The sequence below is a fragment of the Seriola lalandi genome, unplaced genomic scaffold, assembly GCF_002814215.2.
Source record: "Seriola lalandi dorsalis isolate HSWRI2012SDOR001 ecotype SW California unplaced genomic scaffold, Sedor1 jcf7180002054948, whole genome shotgun sequence".
NCBI lineage: Eukaryota > Metazoa > Chordata > Actinopteri > Carangiformes > Carangidae > Seriola > Seriola lalandi.
In genome coordinates this window covers 377,938-396,699 of record NW_019525499.1, presented here as the reverse complement: position 1 = coordinate 396,699, position 18,762 = coordinate 377,938, and the positions used below count along the sequence as shown (strand labels likewise).

General features: G+C 39.8%; 1 protein-coding gene across 1 annotated transcript; it reads left to right on the top strand.

Moving 5' to 3' along the window:
• Positions 1–1,090: 1,090 nt before the first annotated feature.
• Positions 1,091–12,774, top strand: perp (p53 apoptosis effector related to pmp22). Its single transcript, XM_023394424.2, has 3 exons — positions 1,091–1,462; positions 7,546–7,686; positions 10,691–12,774. Exons 1-3 carry the CDS (start codon positions 1,258–1,260, stop codon positions 10,900–10,902), a joined length of 558 nt encoding a protein of 185 aa, XP_023250192.1. The 5' UTR covers positions 1,091–1,257; the 3' UTR covers positions 10,903–12,774.
• The last annotated feature ends 5,988 nt before the right edge of the window (positions 12,775–18,762 follow it).

Below are 18,762 nucleotides of genomic sequence, written 5' to 3'. Positions count from 1 at the left end.
TTGAGAAAGTAATTGTAGATGTACTGAGGTGTAATGTATTTACTTGAGAAAAAAAAATCTGCTCTGGTAGTATTCTGCATTAACGAGGTTATTATCTCAGAGCTCTGAGATATGATCTCGTAAATTTAGAAAACCAGAGGATTTTGTCAAAGAAAACTTTTCTCAGAATTCTGAGATAATCGCGTTAATTCAGAAAACAGAGCAGATTTTTTTTCTTAGGTGAATGCATTATGCTTCAGTGTAGATGTGCTTCCAGCCTCAGTTTTCCTTTGTTTTTCACTTTTTAAAGAAAATAAAAAAAAATTATATTGTATTTTACATAGTTTAAACTTTAAAGTAAAACTATGTGATATGTACATTCTGAACATCGTCTATTTATAAATAAAGTAAAAGGCACAAAATACACCACAAGTTGTAAGAAATAAAGACAAAAAATAGTTTCAAAAAGAAAAATTGCACTTGCAGGAATTAAAATGTGATGGGTAAAGCACAAGGTCAAGCATAAAGCTAAGATCCAAGATTTATTTCCATATGTAAAATTAGTACAAATAAAACCATCCAAAAAAATCAATACATATATGAATAACACAAAAATTAATTAAGATGATGAGTTTAGACAAATTATCTGATGTTGGTATTGAACTTTAAGTCAGTATCTCAGGTTTATGTGGTCAAAAATGCATAAACTAGAAAAATACTATAATTATGTGAATTAGATTTATTTTTTTATGTATTTTCTCAGTAATCATAGGTTTCCTTTTGCTGTTGGAGAGAGATGGGTGACGTCTTGTGGCAACTGTATGTACTGCATCATTTCAGTGGCTCCTTTTTCTCTCCTTTTCTACCTTGCCTCTCACACCCCACCCACTCACAGCCCAGTCAGTAGCTACCTGTTGTATCCCGTAACTCAGAAATCAAATTTATCATTAAAAATAAATTCTGGGGGTTAGGACTTGGGTTAAACAGGTGCTTACAGGAAAACAGTGTGTTTCTTTCAGGGTGTAATATGACACAGTGCATGGGGCTGGGCGTGACCTGACTCAGCTTTAACAGCCAGACAAGCCCAGCCCTCCAGGTCTTGACACAGGTTGCATTACACTGTCGGGTGGGGCTTTTATTTGGTATCCACGCTACACCCACTCACTCTTCGCGTGAAGACGCACGAAGACAGTAGGTATATAATCGGACGGTGTGCACCGCGGTCGCCAGCTGCTCCTCCATCTCTCCATCTCGCTCCTCGCTCTCCGACCGTCCGTCATGTTTCGCTGTGGGATCGCTTACCCCCGATGCAGGTGGATCGTGCCCCTGCTGCTGCTCTTCGCCATTATTTTTGACATTATCGCCATCGCCGCCACATCGGGATGGGTGGAGGACGAGGACGGCAAGTCTGACTACGCCAATATGTGGGAGCGGTGCCGAGGCAGGAATGACGACTGGGATTGCAAGTCGCTCATGGAGTTCTGTAAGTATCGGTTTACAGTGCACATTAACACACAATAGGTCGCTGAAACACCGACAACAAATAGCGAATGCTGTGACAATCGGGAAAATAGGCTACATGGTTAAACAGAGCTAATAACGTGACCTGATTCACTGCATGTCTCGCTGGGATGTAAAATTCAACATTGGCATATTGTAAGTCGAAGGACTCGACCTCTGACAACAACCACAAACTCCAGGCTGAAGGGAGGAGGAAGGCCTACAGTCCTGGAGAGACTGAACTTTGGTCTTCACTGTTATTCCCTGGTCTTTTATCTTTTCCAGCCTGGACAAAAACAGTAGAGAGGAGGGGGGTTTAATGCAGGTCGTTTGTAAAAAGCCTCTTTTCCAAGTCAAATGTAATTGTTCGGTGCTGAGGGAAATATTTATTGGACTTACTTCTTCATTTTAAGCTCAGTGTATTTAAATTGCCCAGTGTTCAGCGGGTTTTAAGGCCCATGATACCAATGTTTCCAACAAGGAGAAGCTTTAAAAAAAGAAAGAAAAAAGAAAGAAAGAAAGAAAAGAAAGAAAGCAATTCAAACACAGGTACTCCCTCCTCATATGAGTGCTAGAAGAGCCAGGGGTAGAAAATGAAAGCTACAGAAAATGGACAGAAACTTGATACATTTGTATGAAAAACTCAAAACAGAAGGTTAAAAGACACAACATGGGCTTATTATTATTATTATTATTATTATTATTATTATTATTATTATTATCATTATTATTATTTCCTCTAATTTGACCTCAGATTTATATAATCAAAAATAAATTGCTCTGGTTAAAAAGTCTAAAAGCCCTTCTTAATAAACCGACTACTGCTAGTAAATATGCGATGATTTCTCCTTTATCAGATTTTCATACACATTGTGATTTAATATGAGCTGCGGGCCAGAGTCATATCAGACTGATGCAGTAATACACTGATAAAATCTTGTGTAACAGTCAATGGCAGTGCATTCCCAGCCATTAAATCTCTATTGATGTACTTGAAGGCTCTTCTGTTGCTGCGTTTATTCTTTCTTTTAAAACTTGTATTGCTACTGCTAGAACTACTTCTAATATCACTAACAAATAAAAACATCTGGGATCTGTGGAAACTTAGTTGTCCACAAATAGTTTGTGATCTCCGTTCCACACAAACAGGTTGAGAAGCAGATTTCCAGACGGCTGGATACCTGTCAGACATGGAAACACAGATAAGACTATTTATAGACAAACGCTTAATGGGTTTTGTTGAAGAATAACTGTGAGCAGATCAGACTTGTGCTCTCACTCTCTCCCCCTCTCAGGTCGTATTTGTGTTGTTCCACGCCCAAAGTCCCAAACAAAGACAGCACTGTTGCCCTTATCATATACTGTGGAAGTCGCCTCGCTCATAGCGTGTAGCTCTGTATTGTGACCTGCAGAAGATATAAATGTTCTCTGAGACACGGGCAACATTATGAACATTTCTAGCGTTCATTTGAGTGAATTTGACCAGTGTACACACACCTCCTCTGCACTAAACATACACTTGTATCAGAGGAGGCCATGTCACAGCCAGGTTAATGGTAGAAGTGCGTCTGGAGAGTCCTTGATCAAAGCTCCAACGATCCAGTATTTCAAGATATTTCTACATAACCTGAGTGCTATCCCTTGATCCCGATCTCTAGGCTGTTTGAAGCGAGCCTTTGTTGACTCCTGTCAAGCTCTGCTACACGAATCAAAATGATCTAATATGTTACAGTGTTGGGCTGCAGTCAGTTAATTGATCGAAATAAAATTATGTTTGCAAATATCTTGATAATTGGTTAATTGCTTTGGTTGGGTTTCAAGCAAAAATGGCAAATATTTGGTGATTCTATGTTCTCAGATACATTATGGTGGATTAAAGTTTTGAGGAAGTTTGACTGTCAGACAACACATTTCATGATGTCAGCTTGTGACTCAACCTCAAAACTGATTAACAAACACAATTTTTTTTAAATTTAGTTCTCATAATGTAAACTGTTGTGAAGGTGTTGCCATAGATCCAGACTGAGGCCTGAAAAAAAATACTTGGAAAAGAAACTTTCTGGCTGTGTCTCCTTTAGTCTCAGCAGGACTTAAGTAGTCAAACAAAAGACAACCACCGCTGCCAGAAGTCCACTGGCTGGATGTTTGATGCATTTTTGCCCTGAAGTTCCTCTTAACATTCTTGTATCACAGCTCTGGTCTAAATACTTGTGGGGAAACGTTGGTGAACTAAAAACTTTGGAAACAAACACGACCAGCGCAGATGATGTGTGCGGATGTAGGATGTAGTGAATGCCTCCATCAGACCGAACAGACTCCCTGTCATTGTCTTCAGACCTCTGCTTGTGTAGATGGGACGGATATTAGTCAAAGAAAGTGCAGCTTTGATATGAACAGCAGGAATAAACATGTTTTGTCCTGCATCATTTGGACAACATTTGGACTGTAATTAATTACTAGGTTCATGTGACATGACTCACCGCACAAGGGTAGGGCGATATGACAATATGTTCCATGAGAGGAAATAAATACCTTAATTAAATTTGGTGGATTATCCAAAAACAGGCACCAACGAGCCATGCAACAAATAATGCAGAAAACCATTATTGGTTTATCTGCCAACCATTTTCTCAATCTTATTGTTTTGTCCAGAAAATGTGAGAGTGATGAAAAATAGTGGCGTAAAATTCAAATTCCAGTCCAAAATCCCAAAATATACATTTTAATGAACATAACATTTGAGAGACTGAAACCAGAGAACAACCAGAGAGAGACTGAAACAGTTAATTGAGTATCAGAATAGTTGTTGGTTGATATTTTGTTCATTGACTGTTCGAATGATTGTGTCAGCTCTCAGGAGATTTTCTCCATCATCCACTCCTACATGAACGACCAAAGTCCTCACTCCCTCACGACCACCTCTGTCACTGAATTTGTCAGCTGATTTGAAACTGTGAAAGGTTTTCATTTTTAACTGAGCAAGTCAAAAAAAAAAAACACTTTCTAAAGTATGAATTGAAGCACTGGTGCAGCTCCCAGAGCTGCTGGCTGGGCAGGTGTCCCATTAAAATCTTTTCAAGGAAAGCACGGGGTGTCGACTTGATCCCTGCTGCCTGCTTGAAAGCCTTTTTCTAAGACGTTTGATGAATATTATCCGTGACTCTAAGACCAGAGCTGAAGGTTTTAAAAAAAAAAAAAAATTTAAAAAAAATAGAAATCTCCCCAGTTGTAGAACAAACGCATTTGTTGGCGCCAAGTCTTTATGCAATATGTGTGGGAGAGTTGGCGTGTGTCTGCATTGGTAGAATTCATAAAAGCCTTGTAGTAAAGCTACAGGTAAGAACATGTTCCTGCGTCTGTGCTGACTGAGTAAACGTGTAGCGATGCAGCCTAATCTCTTTACATTTGATCTGAAGGGGAAAACAGATGTTGAACAGCTGGACAGCATTAAACAAGGGTAATCAGGATGGGCAGCTCTAGAGTTCACTTATGACACACAGGCACACACCCAGATATTTTCACGGTGGATACACTAAGTACCGAACATTTCCTGGCTTAAAACAAAAACAAAAACACCGGCGTGAGGACACAATACAACAATGCTAAGCTGTAGTACACACACACACACACACACACACACACAGACACACACACACTCTGATGAAGCCTGGAACATCCGTATGTGTGTGCACTGTTGCTAATGGTTTAATAAAAAGAAAAACATTTGAAGAAAATACAGAATTTTAATATAAATGCACCAAGTGGAGCCCATTCCTTCCGGTGTTTTTCCCATGAATATGAATATTTTAATTTGAAATCCAAACTCTCCAGGTTGCACATCACTATCTCCAGTTTGTGAGCTCGAAAAGTGTAGTGCAGACGCATCTTTATCACATTAAAATGTTTTTAAATTCACCACAGTGCAGATGAATTATAACTGTGTCTCAAAACCACAGCTGGAATGCTAAGCTGATCATATTCAGCGTTTTGTTTTTATCCTCATGTTTCTTCATGTTCCTTTAGGAGGAATAACAACCGTACGCTTTAAAAAGAAACAATCAGCCTGAATCTGCATTAAGGTTTTCATGGTAGTAAAAGTGTAGCAAGCTAATTTCTGCCATTGTATGATACGTCTTTGGCCATAACTGTCATGCAGGCGATCATGGTCTGTGGGAAAGTGAGTCTTCTGGGATGGCTGTTATCAGTCACATGTTATTTTGCCGGACAGTCTAATCTGGGAGAGAGATAATTAAAACAAACTGTGGTGTAGCTGGAGTTTGTCAAATTAAATTAAAACATTTTTTTTGCCTGTGGGTGTATGACTGTGCTTTAGTTAAGACAGTTTTCACAACTCAAGAGCGACGATATTACAATCATTTGTATTTGTGATCATGTAATTCATTATTCATACAATCATAGCGTAACAATGTGAAATCATGATCACATTCAGTCACCAGTATGCACATAAAAACTTTTACAACAGCAGTGTATCATTATTTTAGCGCACATTTGTTCCCCTTGTGTGCAACTGTTACTTTCACACTATAATAGTAAGTTTTATCATTTAAGCTCAGGATGAGTGATTTAGTTGAACTGGTCCTGACATGAAAGTAGCAGTGTGTTGCTGGTTTTTCTTGAACGCCACTTAACATTATTGTGCATAAAGGAGAAGCTCAAACCAGTAGAACTAGTCTGATGCGTGATGAGGGAAAAGCCTCAGGCCGAGGCAGGTAGGGCAATACTCGGAACACAAACACACAGGTGTGAATAATTTAGGGTGTTGGCTGCTCCTGTTACAGTGAATTGGGTGTAACAGTGTGTTGAAAATTCACACAGTTGGCTTGGCAGGAGTCATATGCAGAAAAATGTTAGGAGTATCTGCATCAGTGTACGTTAGCTTAATCATGGCTTTGTGTGTTGAAATTTGACCCGTGTGTTTAAGATCAGATGCACAGGATGGTTGTTATTTTGATCCCAGAGGGCACGATAAACCTGTTCAGAGCACAATCAAACTTCCAAATATGTGTTTTAAGAGGACTGAGATATTTTCCTAGCAAATGTTATTATACACGGTAAAAGCTGCTCTACAAACTGTGTGAGTTGCTCTCCGCAGGCTGCATCGGTGCCTCAAGGTACTTTATAATTATAGAGTCCGTGTCCTGAGAGCGTCAGGGAGTTGACGACCGAGGCGAATGTGTTGTGAAGGGTGTGGCGGGTGTGTGCAGCAAGTGGGCCGCTCCTGTCTCTCTCTCTCTCTCTCTCCCTCCCTCCCTCCCTCTCTCCATATCCTGCTTGAACCTTAGTACACTTGTGGAATGTGCCGTCATGTGTCCATGCTGTAAGTGCTGTGTGTGTGTGTGTGTGTGTGTGTGTGTGTGTGTGTGTGTGTGTGTGTGTGTGAGAGAGAGTGTGAGAAAGCTGCAACAATGACTAACGACCACACAGACACACCACATGGATGACTGATTTATTCCCAGAAACAAAGCCAAAATAATCCCCTACCTAAATCTAACAGTTACCCACTTACTATTCAGACAGAAATAATGATGTTATAATTGCGTCATACATGAAATGTAATGTAATAAGCAGTGGTAACATGGTGGCGTAACATCAAGAAAGATAGAAGTGCTATGTAAATATCTGTGTTAGTAAGGCACTGACCCTAAAGTCATCTCATTTTCCTTCACAGATCCCTAATACGTCTATTCTGTTTATTTCTAGTATCTTATAAATAGAATATTAACTGTAAATAAAAATATGACACCAGCTTTTCTGCCCTGATTAAAATCTACATGTATTTATTATGTTCCCACATTTCTACACTAGCAGTGTCACTGTGGTGTAAAAACGTATATTGTGTCCACTTAACGTTTCAGGATAGACATGCCAGAACTATTATTTTTAGTTCGACGACTATTTACAATTCAGTTTATCCACTGAAACGTTTATAGACGCCCAGATTCCTAAAAGCCAATTAAAACACATTACAAGTTATAACTTAGGTGTTTATTATTTACATTTGCGAGCATGTAACTAATTTGTTTGTTTGTTTGTGTTGGACTCCAGCTTGGGCTCAGGCTGTGGCTGCTCTGATGATCATCGGCCTCATCATCCTCATCATCGCCTTCATCATCTCCTGTGTGGCTCTGTGCTGCTCGCTCAACATCAGTCTTCTGCCCTTCATAGGAGGACTGTTGATTGTTGTTGGTAAGACACACACACACACACACACACACACACACACACACACACACAGATATAAAGATTTTAAGTAAAAATTTAAGACATGTGAAATGTGGCATCCAGACTCACCTGGTTTCAGTTGTACTAAAATAACTGAGATGAACTGTAAGTGATACCACGAGCCTCAGTTTTTACCAGTACAGTACAGTGATATTCGATCCTCAGAGGACATGTTTAGGCTTGCATGTGTTAGCTTTAAACGGTTTAGCAATTTAACTGCATTTTCAGGGAACAGAGGACAGGAACCATTGCTGCCGACAGTTTTCATTGAGACGACTCTTTACTTTCAAATATGATTTTTAATTGCACTGAGCCACACTCTAAATTCGTGGTGGTGGCAGATGTCTCACAATCTTGGTACGTGAAACTGAAACTATCTGCATGACACCACTAGTGGTGAACACAGCTGGGAATCGTTTGGAAATTGTAATTGTACTATTCAGGAATGGATGTTCGGTGGGAGCAAGGCCGAACATGACGATGTGTGCAAATGTGACGCAAAACAAAGAAGAGAGTGATGAAGCGGAAAAAGCAGAAAGCGAGTCGGACGTTTTCGATGGGAGGAGGGAAGGGTGAGGTTTTGGTGAGGCGTTACCGCAGCTCGTTCTGGCTTAGTATATTCATCTGACTCAGTCACCCCATGCAGACGCAAACACACACAATCATACAGCTTTTGGCTGCCAAACTGACAAGTGAAGCAGCCAGTCATAATTCACAGGTAATGTGATGTCAGTTTTAAATGTGCTGGAGGGAGTTTTGTTCAGTGTGAAATTGCCTCACACTGTTGTAGCTACAGAGACATTTAGCACTTGGCTCCTAGAAGTGACTCGTATATCAGTAAGAATGTAGAAAGACAGAGATAAGAAAAGAATAATGAGATCATAACTACACTTCCAGTTTCCCTCCGTGGATCATACAAATCAAATTCAGATCATTGTATCACAGTTACATGATTTTTTACAGTGGATGAAATATTCAAACTCGAGACTTGGTGGGTTTTTTTTCTCTACTATTCCATCAAATTGAAATGTTCTCGATATCTTTTAATGCACATTTCCACACTTTACCGACATATAAAAGGTATCTTTAGAAGAGTTTGGGGTCTCTACTACAAGTCAAGATGAAGCTACGTGGGTTTGGATAAACTTTGGCTGCGGAGCAAAGCTTTGTGTGACTGATCAACCAGCACTGGAGGGGTTAAGAGGGTTGACAGCTGCATAAAGTCTTCTGGTATTCTTAAGCTTTTCACTCATTTAAAGTCATGTGGTGACTGTTAAAGACAAATGATGACTAAAATGTGTGTCTAATTATTCAGCTGGTGAGCTGCAGTGTTTTGGGTAGTAAAATATAAATCATTATTTTTTACTTTTTGGCACCAAGTCCTCAAACTTTGGCACCAAAATAAACACTACAGAATATTTGTAGATATCACTTCTCAGAGCTTAGAACTGCAGTAAGTAGTCCATTAATCGATTAATTGACCAGTCGATTAGTGGATTGGCAGAAAACAGCAACTATTTTGAATAATCATTTTAGTCATTTTTTTTAAGCAAAAACATCAAATATTTGCTATTAACTTCTCAAATATGAAGATTTCATGCTTTTCTATGTCGAAAGTGAACAAATCAAGACAATTTGAAGATGTCACCTGAGCCAATGGGAAATTATGACATCATCATCATTACAGCATTTCTCACTGTCCTCTGGCATTTTTTAGACAAAATGACTAATGGATTAATAGAAAAAAAATAACAGACTAATTGATAATGAAAACTCTAAACCCTCTATGTTATGCATTTCAAAATAGTCAGCAGTAATGTGGAGGATTTGTAGCGAATGGGCCAAAAATAAAGTTAATATGATCATGTCACTCCTGTTGGGTGAATGGTGACACACTACTGGCCTCACAGGACAAAAAAAGCTGATAAAGTTGTTTGAGAAAAAGCCAGAGATAATCAGGGTTCTTTCTGATGAAATCAAACCTACCTACCTATTCATCAACCTTTTGATGACAGTTCCTGAAAACTGTACCGTCGGACAAATCCACGTCACACCTTCCTTGGAACAACTGACAGTCAAGCATTAGGGCCAACACTGTGTCACAGTGTCAGGTCTGATACCGAGTCACTTCCATCTGTTGTGTTATGTTATTCTATTGATGCAAATTTTACACACTCGTGCGATGGTAGTTCCACACCCTGCTGTTAGCGTCAGTATCGTCTGTTTGTCCAATCAGCTGCATGACAGGCCAAATGGTTTCTGTTTACTAATTTCCTAATGCTTTTCTAACTTATTATGTGCTGGAATTCAATTTTTATGAGCGAGTTTTACTTCCGTGGTGAAAACTAACCAATCAGAAGAGATGTCAGTGATGTGGCTCACCTGGTAGAGCACTTACTAAGGCTTAGTCCTAACTGCAGCGGCCGAAGGTTCGAGTCCGACCTGTGGCCCTTTGCTGCATGTCATCCCCTCTCTTCCTGTCTCTCTCTCGCTATCGAAATAAAAGCAAAAAATGATTAAGATGCAATAACAGATTTTCATTGTGGTGCATTTTGTTGTAATTGTGATGATTTAAATCCCTTCTTACTGTGAGTGAGTGGCTTCTACATGATCACAACGTTTTCTGTCAAAATGATGACGATTAATTTACATCAGATTTCTGTCTGTTCTCTCTGGTTGTGGCACAGTTGGAAACAGGTGATGTCACATTCATGGTTACATACTGAGGGTTGAACTAAATAATAATTAAGGATGCTTTCTTCCTAAGGTTTAACTTCAGCACTACTTGTTCAGTCGGTTATATTACATTTACATCTAAAGTCAAAAATCAATTTGAAGGTTGTTAGGGCTTATAAACGTTTTGCACATGGGATGCGTGCTGCAGCTTATTGAACAAAAAGAAAAAAAATGTGTGTTTAGTGTTTACCACCTCTGTTTCCTAACCTTTTTCATCTGTCTCTCCCTGCAGTGATTCTCCAGGTCATCGCTCTGATCGTCTACCCCGTCAAGTTCAACGAGCAGATCTTCGAAGGTCACTATTACTACACCTGGGCCTACGGCTTCGGCTGGGGCGCCACCATCCTCTGCATCGGCTGCGCCATTCTCTTCTGCTGCCTGCCACGCTACGAGGATGAGCTGACCGGCCTGGCCAAGACCAAATACATCTACTCCTCCGCTTAAAGACAAAACCTGCACACCCACCCAACTGCAGCCATTTCCAGTTTTCACTCTGAGCGCGATCTGCGCTGGCCATTAAACATTTTTACACTGTCCCATTTCACCAAAGATCCACGATGGCTCGGCTCAGTTAGATTTGGTTCAACGGTGGAAAACCCCTCCTCTACCATCTGGGAAACAAGGGGTTGTTCTTACAGGAAGTGGACTGTGGATTGGATGTTACATCTGCTTTGATATATAGATCCTATATATATATTAGATTAAGTAACCATCATAAATGGTTTCTGCCATATTTTTTCACATTCTGCATTTGAGTAAAACATATTCCTCATTTTATCTGTACTTTTTTACCTGTAATTCTCAATGCAAGATCACCCAAGTGCACTTAACCTAAGGGATGTCATTTAGTGTAAAGAATAACCTTACCTTGATTTATCTTGCTAAAATACTTGCACAGGATGCAAAAGGAATCGTTAATCATCATCTGGTTTAGTCCTGTGCGTTAAAATGAGCTTTTCTCAGTTCTTTCTTCGTGTGTCTTTTACTCTGTATGTTGCTGTGCAGGTAAGATGGAAGCAAAGGCTTGGACTGAGCAGCTGAATGTAATCTATATATATGGAGATGTATATGTAGATTAATAGTCGTGTTTGCACCTTTTCATGCATTTTTTTTTTTTTTTTTTTGTTGATAATTCTCATCTGCTGTTTCCAAGAATTTTATGTTCTTATTGACTTATTACCAAAGGGGTATAACTGTGGGAGTTTGCTGTGCTGTCTTTGTATCTGTTTTGAACACTACTAAAAATATACCACATGAGTGGGCACAGCGGTGCGATGGCTGATATGATACCAAGGAAGCAGCAGTTGTTGCTTGTGTGTCACACTAAGCTGGAAGCTAAATGTAGATGATTTTCCATCGTCTCGCTCAGAAACTTTCTCGAGTACTGACTTTTTTTCATAATATTTCCTTCTACAGGAAGTTTTTTTTTTTTTTTTTTGTTTTTTTTTTTAAATTTGTGGCAAAATTATCAAGAAACCTGGATCCATCTTCTGTACGCAACAGTCCAAACTCATGCGAGCTGCCTTGTTTAATCATGATGTCAAATGTCAAAGCAAATTGGTTTAAAGGGAACAATATAAACGCAGAAGCTCATGTCTCATTGCCTCAAAGTAAGGGCATTCAGAGAGAAGACTAAAAGATTTTTCATTAGAATTCCTTGGAAAGACTTTCAGACACAGACACATGTCCAATCATGTATTTTCTAAAAGCATTTGTAATTTTCGAGCCATTTGCTGTTTGATGAGACACTTCTGACTTCTGTGTGTCAAACTTGTGCCTTAGATCTTCAGTGTCGTGTCGTTGAATCCTTCAGTGTTTTTATCAAACTGGGCAGTCCGGTTTTCCTGACTCTTTATTCTTAACAGTCAAAGTCCACAACCCAACCTAAGATTTTATTATCTGACTTGGAGTCTTTCAAGTTGTTTATGCAGCTAATTGCTGCATAAACAACTGCTGACATATACAGCACCAGTCAAGTGTGTCCCAAGCTTTTGACTGGTGCTGTAAGTTTCACCCGAGGATGTATAAGGACAGACTCAGGCAGGTTTACACTTGAAGAAACTGCCTGTTGTGTCTCAAAGTTGAGGTGAAAGACATGTTTATCTACAGGCCTAATACTATTTGCAGCGCCAGCTTTTTTTTTTAAAATCATCATTAGTCACTGTGTGGGTATATACTGTTCTATTGAGACTGTCTTATTTACTTTCACCCACTGCTGGAAATCACCCAGCTATTTTTCTGCTGTAGTATGAATTGATTATTTTTGGTAGTCTGTGTATTTTTATTCAATAAAGAGTTTCTTTTTTGAAGAGGTTACATTTTTTTGACTGTTCTTTTTTTTCAGTGACCGTGTTTATGTTTGGAGGGTTAAAGATGGAGGAACATGAGAGAAGGATAAAGAGGAGAAAAGGGAAAAGGGTCATTTGAGTTTTTTGTGTGCATGCAAACACTGTCAGCGAAACCGGCTGCTGCCTGCATCTACAGTACAGACTATAGGTATGTTTACAAGTTTTTGTTGTTTTGGCTCTGTGCACATTTAATTAGAAATAAAATAATGTATACTGTATTAAAGTGCCAAGTCTCAGCTTTAATTGAAATAGGTTTACATCAGTATAGACTTTGGTTCATACACAAGGAGCTCACAGGTGCAGTTGTCTATCAATACGAGGAGTAAAGAGGTGACCATGAAAATGAAGAAGATATTAATGAGGCTAAAAATAAAAAGTGGTTGGTTTGCCGAACTCAGCAGTTGTGTAAAGTTTAAAACAACAGTTGCTCACAGGAAAAGTAGAAAATGGCAAACAACCTGGTAGAAACAAGGAGCACAGATCTTGTGGAAAACCCCTTTATGACTGCACAGCAAGTCGAGAGCGCTCGCCCAAGACGTAGGTGGACATGTTTATTTGTCAACGATCGAGAGAAGGTTTGTTCTGGGACAAAGTTCTATGAGCTGATGAAACAAACTCAACCTCTATCAAGATTATGGAAATGGGAAAGTGAAGGGAACAGCTCATGACCCAAAGCCACCACCTTATCTGTGCATGTGTGACAGAAGCAACAGGACGAATGCAGAGGTGTACTGGAGCTCAAATTCAGTCAAAGGCATCAAAACTCATTGGACAACATTTCTTGAGCACTTTTATATAGTGTGCCTTATCTTATTTCAAACTGAAAGAGCTGAAGCCTCAGACAAACAAACAAAAACATGTATCTGTACCGTAAACAATGTTCATGTCTCAGTCACACTCAAGTCTCAGGGATCGTCACCACACACACACACACACATAGAGGAACGTAGAAGATTATAACACACAGATCCCCAGATGTGAGTCATGAATTATGACTCGTACACACCCAGAGAGCCACACCCTGGGAAAGGTCTGAGTATTAGACATGTTTGGCAAGTCCTGGAAAGCCCTGGTTTCTCTGTGAGGGTGGAAGGGAGGGAGAGGAGAAAATGACACAAGGGTGAGGAATACAGTGAACGGGAGAGGGGGACAGAGGGTAAGGAGAAGTAAATGACTGAAAGCAGAGAGGGTTTGAGAAGGGAAGGAAATAAAAAAGTAAAGTAAAAAATTGGTCAGTGCTTTCCTCCAGGCCAAACTAACTGACTGTACTTCGTTTCACCCATTATACATGTTCTTGTTGTGTCCTGTCTCATTTTACTTTACATAAAATCACGGGGCAGAAAACCGCTGCTCCATTATGCCCTGAGCAGATTCACATGTTCAAGCCTGTCGCCCATGTAGCAGCTATAAATTAGAGATATACAGAATGGGAGGGGGGTGGAGGGGGCACAACCAGAAAGGTAATACACTGCAAAGCCAATTCAGCTCAGATCACTCCTGACACTCAGATATGAATATTTACAGAACATTTCCCCACACAGTACATGAAAGCATTATTATGTGTTTCTGGATTCATCATTTTGTCTATAACATGTAAGAAAATAGTGGCCTGTTAAATTTCTTACTGCCCAAGGTGATTGTTTTATCCAATCAGCGCTCCAGAACCCATATGTGACACAGAAAAGCATCAAATCTTCACTTTTGAGAGGCTGGATCCAGCAAATGTTTGGAATTTTTGCTTTAAAAGAAACTGTCAATCAACTGATTGATTAATATTTGCAGCTGTAGTTAATCACAGGCAGCTAAATGGCACCTGAAGAACAGCAGAAACAAGCAGCCAGTGGACACTAAAACGCAGGTAGAGCTGCAGGAGAGCAGTTCAACAACCAGCAGATGGCAGCTTCATGACGTTGTCAATCAAGAGCTAATACCACTCGTGATGCAAATCAGCAGCAGCAGCAGCAGCAGCAGCAGCAGCTGATTATTAGCTTGGTGAAATAAAGCAGAGATCTTCAGCAAACTCCAGTTAAGAAAATACACCTCAAAATCATACTCAGGTACAGAATTTGAGTAAATGTACTTTGTTTCTTTCCACCACTGGAGATCATCACAGTCTAGGTCATTGTTTGCTTTTTTATATGTGCTTCTACATTACTGCCAGTAGAGGTCAGGCTTGATCAGGAAATTAGCTTCTTTGGGTCTTTCATCCTCCAACCTATCCAACCCACATCGCTTCCTCTCTCCAGGTTAACCTGACCTTTCAGAGGTGTCTGTCGAGTAGTGGCCCAAAAAAAAAAGAGATATATGACAATGAAACAATGTGAAGTGAATGTCACCCCTACACAAAGCTGTGTCAAGTGATTGTCAGTGCGGGGTTGGTTTCAATCCGCCTCCGAGGTGCTTTCCACTGAGAAGAAGAGCCATAAGAACATTGAGATGTTCCCCTTCACAGTTCTCCCCAGGGTTCTCCCCACTGTTCTGCCACCTCATACCGGGACAGGGCCCCGAGGCTTATGGGGCTCTGATGGAACGATCTGGGTTCAGAAGTCACTCTGAGGGACGGGCCACACTGTCAGAACACAAGAGACATATGACTCTGGAGGGTGTACATAGGTGCGTATTATGAGGCTTATATACATTAATGTAAAGTACCTGGATTAGTAGTAGACAGTCGTGTAATATGCCAACATGTTTGTGATCATCATAAACCTCAGTTCCAGTTGTCCTGTGAATTTTAAATAGAGGAGGAGAATGTGCTGTGCATATATGCACTTTTCATATAGAGCACAAAGTAGACTGCAGCAGCTCATTTAAAGCTTAGACTTGTTTTGATTATGTTTTGCTTTGCACAGTAAAGAGAGAGAAACAGAAAACACTGGGAGAAGATGAAGAAGACGACATGTGGCAGGTCCATGCTGGATTCAAGAGATCGCTGCCACTCAGGAGCCAAAGCTGGTGTCCCTTTTTTTATTTTTTTACATTGTGAAGGTTATGATCAGTCAAAGCCCCAGTGAGTCAGACTCAACTCATGTTTTAGCATGTTTCCGAACATCTTGCCTGTGACCTCTGCTTCCTTTGCATAGATCAGTCAGATGACATTGACGTGACTGAGGACTGGCTTCTTTGCCAACTCTCTAATATGAGGTGTTTTATAGCCGGCCAAGGCAGCAATTATTATTGCTGATGTTTTTGATTGAAGACGGGATCACATCATCAAAAGCACTTTCAGACATCAAGTCATGATAGCCTCCTATTAATGGGAATCAAAGTATCACAGTTCAGGTTTATTAAAAAAGAAAGTTAAAAACAGTTGTTGTCAAACCATATTTACCAGCACAACAGGATATGTAAATAGCACGGTGCTTTCAAATTAGCGGTGGAGGAGGCAGGTATCTTAGGTAAAAATGGCAGAACAACACTGAGCCAACTTCAACTGCAGCGTGAGAACTTTTATCTTTTCTATTTTGAACAATGCTTCCTATTTGCCCCCTTTGAGCTTATATGTTTTCTGTGTGAAAGTCTAATTTGTAAAATAACTACTGCTGTTAAATACATGTAGTGAAGTAAAAATAAACAATATTTTCCTCTCAGTACTCACAGTACTTTACATTCATGTACTTGGCTACATTCCACCACTGCACGATAGTTATGCTGATTAAAGAAAAATAAGGATTTTCAGTTGTACTACAGTAACAATACCAGACATAGTGACATGCCAAAGGATGTTTTGCTGTGTGTAAAGGAAAGATGTGACATTCAAATTTGAGTAGAAAGTTTTTAAGAAGTTATACTAGATTTATATCTTTTCTTTAATCTTTCCAGACTGAATTTATGAGGAAATTCACAGTACCAAAGTTGAGTTGCATGACTATAACTACACTTACATACATATGACTTGCTGTAGTATGGCAGGTAGGTCTGACATAGGACATCTAATTAGTGGAAAGTTCAACTTCATCGATACATTTGGGGGGATTCTTGAGAGATTCTTTCACACTCAGAAATAATCCAGGGGTGATTTCTTTTTGACACTCTTCTCAGCAAGCGTTGGATCTGATCATCCCATGTACGGTAATGCTGTGAAAGATTTGGACAGCAAGGAACTAATAATATTGCTCATATTGAACCACCTGGTGATTTGGAACAAACGAAGTGGGCCATTGTACTATTCGGGGGTTTCCCATGTGCTGATGACTGTGGTGTTTGGCTCTCACCGCTTCCACAACCAGCTAGTATTGATCATCCTAACCTGTGAGTCAGCCAGCATGTGATCCCGCAAGGAACCTGTAAACAGTTAAATCATCAGCATTAATAATAATAGCCTCGTAAATAGCCTCATCAGAGCATTTTTCAAGTGTCTCAGGAATTTATCAAACGCTGATTCAGAAGGCATTTGTGGCATTGTATTTGTTCAGACTGATGTGTATGTCTAATGTCAACTTTGGGGCAAGGCCATCCTGCCCATTTGGAGCGTTAAAGGTGAGGCCGACTCAGTGAACTCATTCCACAAGAATCCATGCGGTCAGGTGATTGTCAGAGTTTCTGTTCCCCACATGAGTAGGTGGGAAAGCAACTGTGGTTTCCAGTGTTTTGGGCACAACACGGAACAAGGAGTCTTCCCACAGGGAAGGGAAAAGAAAATAGAAAGTGAGGAGTGAGTCAGCACAGTTGTTTGTCCGCTTTAGATGGATAACAACAGGTATAGATAAGATAAAAATTTTTGCCCTGGCACTGGTAAATCTGGGAAACTGTCCACAGTGAAGTTTTACTCCACAGTTAGGATGATTTTCCACTTTGTATATCAAACATCTGGAGGACAGATTCTCGGTAAAGCTGCTTTGAATTACTGTTAGGCTTTTTAAAAATAAAGATGATGTGAAATGTGCTGTGTGTCATGGCAGCATTCTTAGCAATGAAAAGATAAATCGATTAATTGATTAATTTATCAGTCAACTGAGGAAAAAAATTAATGACAAAAACTGTGATAGTGAACAGTGATAGTCCTTCGTCAAGCAAAATACCAAATAGTGTTTCCAGATGCAGTGGGGAAGCTTTGCTCCTTAACTCTGTTTAATATCATTGAAAACTTTGGGATTTTAGGGTATTGGTCAGACAGATAAAGAACAATCTTGGCTCACGGCTAAATGATGAATTGAAAACTAATGAAACTAATGAAAATAACTTGTTGCAGCGAATACATTTTAAAATGTGTGGGAACTATGGGCACAAGCATGAATAATCTATATAGGCAAACACTGACCTTTCTCTCTCTCTATCTCTACACACACACACACACACACACACACACACACACACACACAATTCTACATCCAAGCAAATTGTTGAACTAAATGCATCATGCCTTTCAATCTCACCGATCATGCTCACACGTGCAACACCAGCAAGTCGATTGTGACAGTTGGAACAAAAGAGTTGTGACAGCTCCTCTACTGTAGCTTCTATATTGGTAGACCGCAGAAAAACAGTTGGTGTACTTTGCCACACTCAGCCACTGATAAAACAGCTTGTTAACCACCATAACTGCAGGTGTACAAAGGTACTTGTGATTTGACACATGCAGAGTTTAAGTGTCTTAACTTCTCTGACAGCCACAGTCAGGCTGGATGTCGGGTGACGCATGCTGTGCCTTTTTGTTTAATATGTATGAGGGAAGATGATGAGGTCTGTCAATGTTTGGTGCAAAACTAAATTAAGAAAAACAGCTAACTTGTAGAGCCATATGTGAAGCAGAGGAGTCAAAGGTTTCTGTGTGTCTAGTCACGTTCAAGTACATTGCAATTAGCTATGGATGCAGTTGGTTTAATCTGATTTAGGAGAGATTGAAGACAAACTCTGTTTCATGAATTATTACTCATTATATAATTAAGCCTTTTTGTTGTTTTGCTGTTTTTTGGGAAGAAGAAGGGAACATATTTTTATTTGTAGACTTTGCACA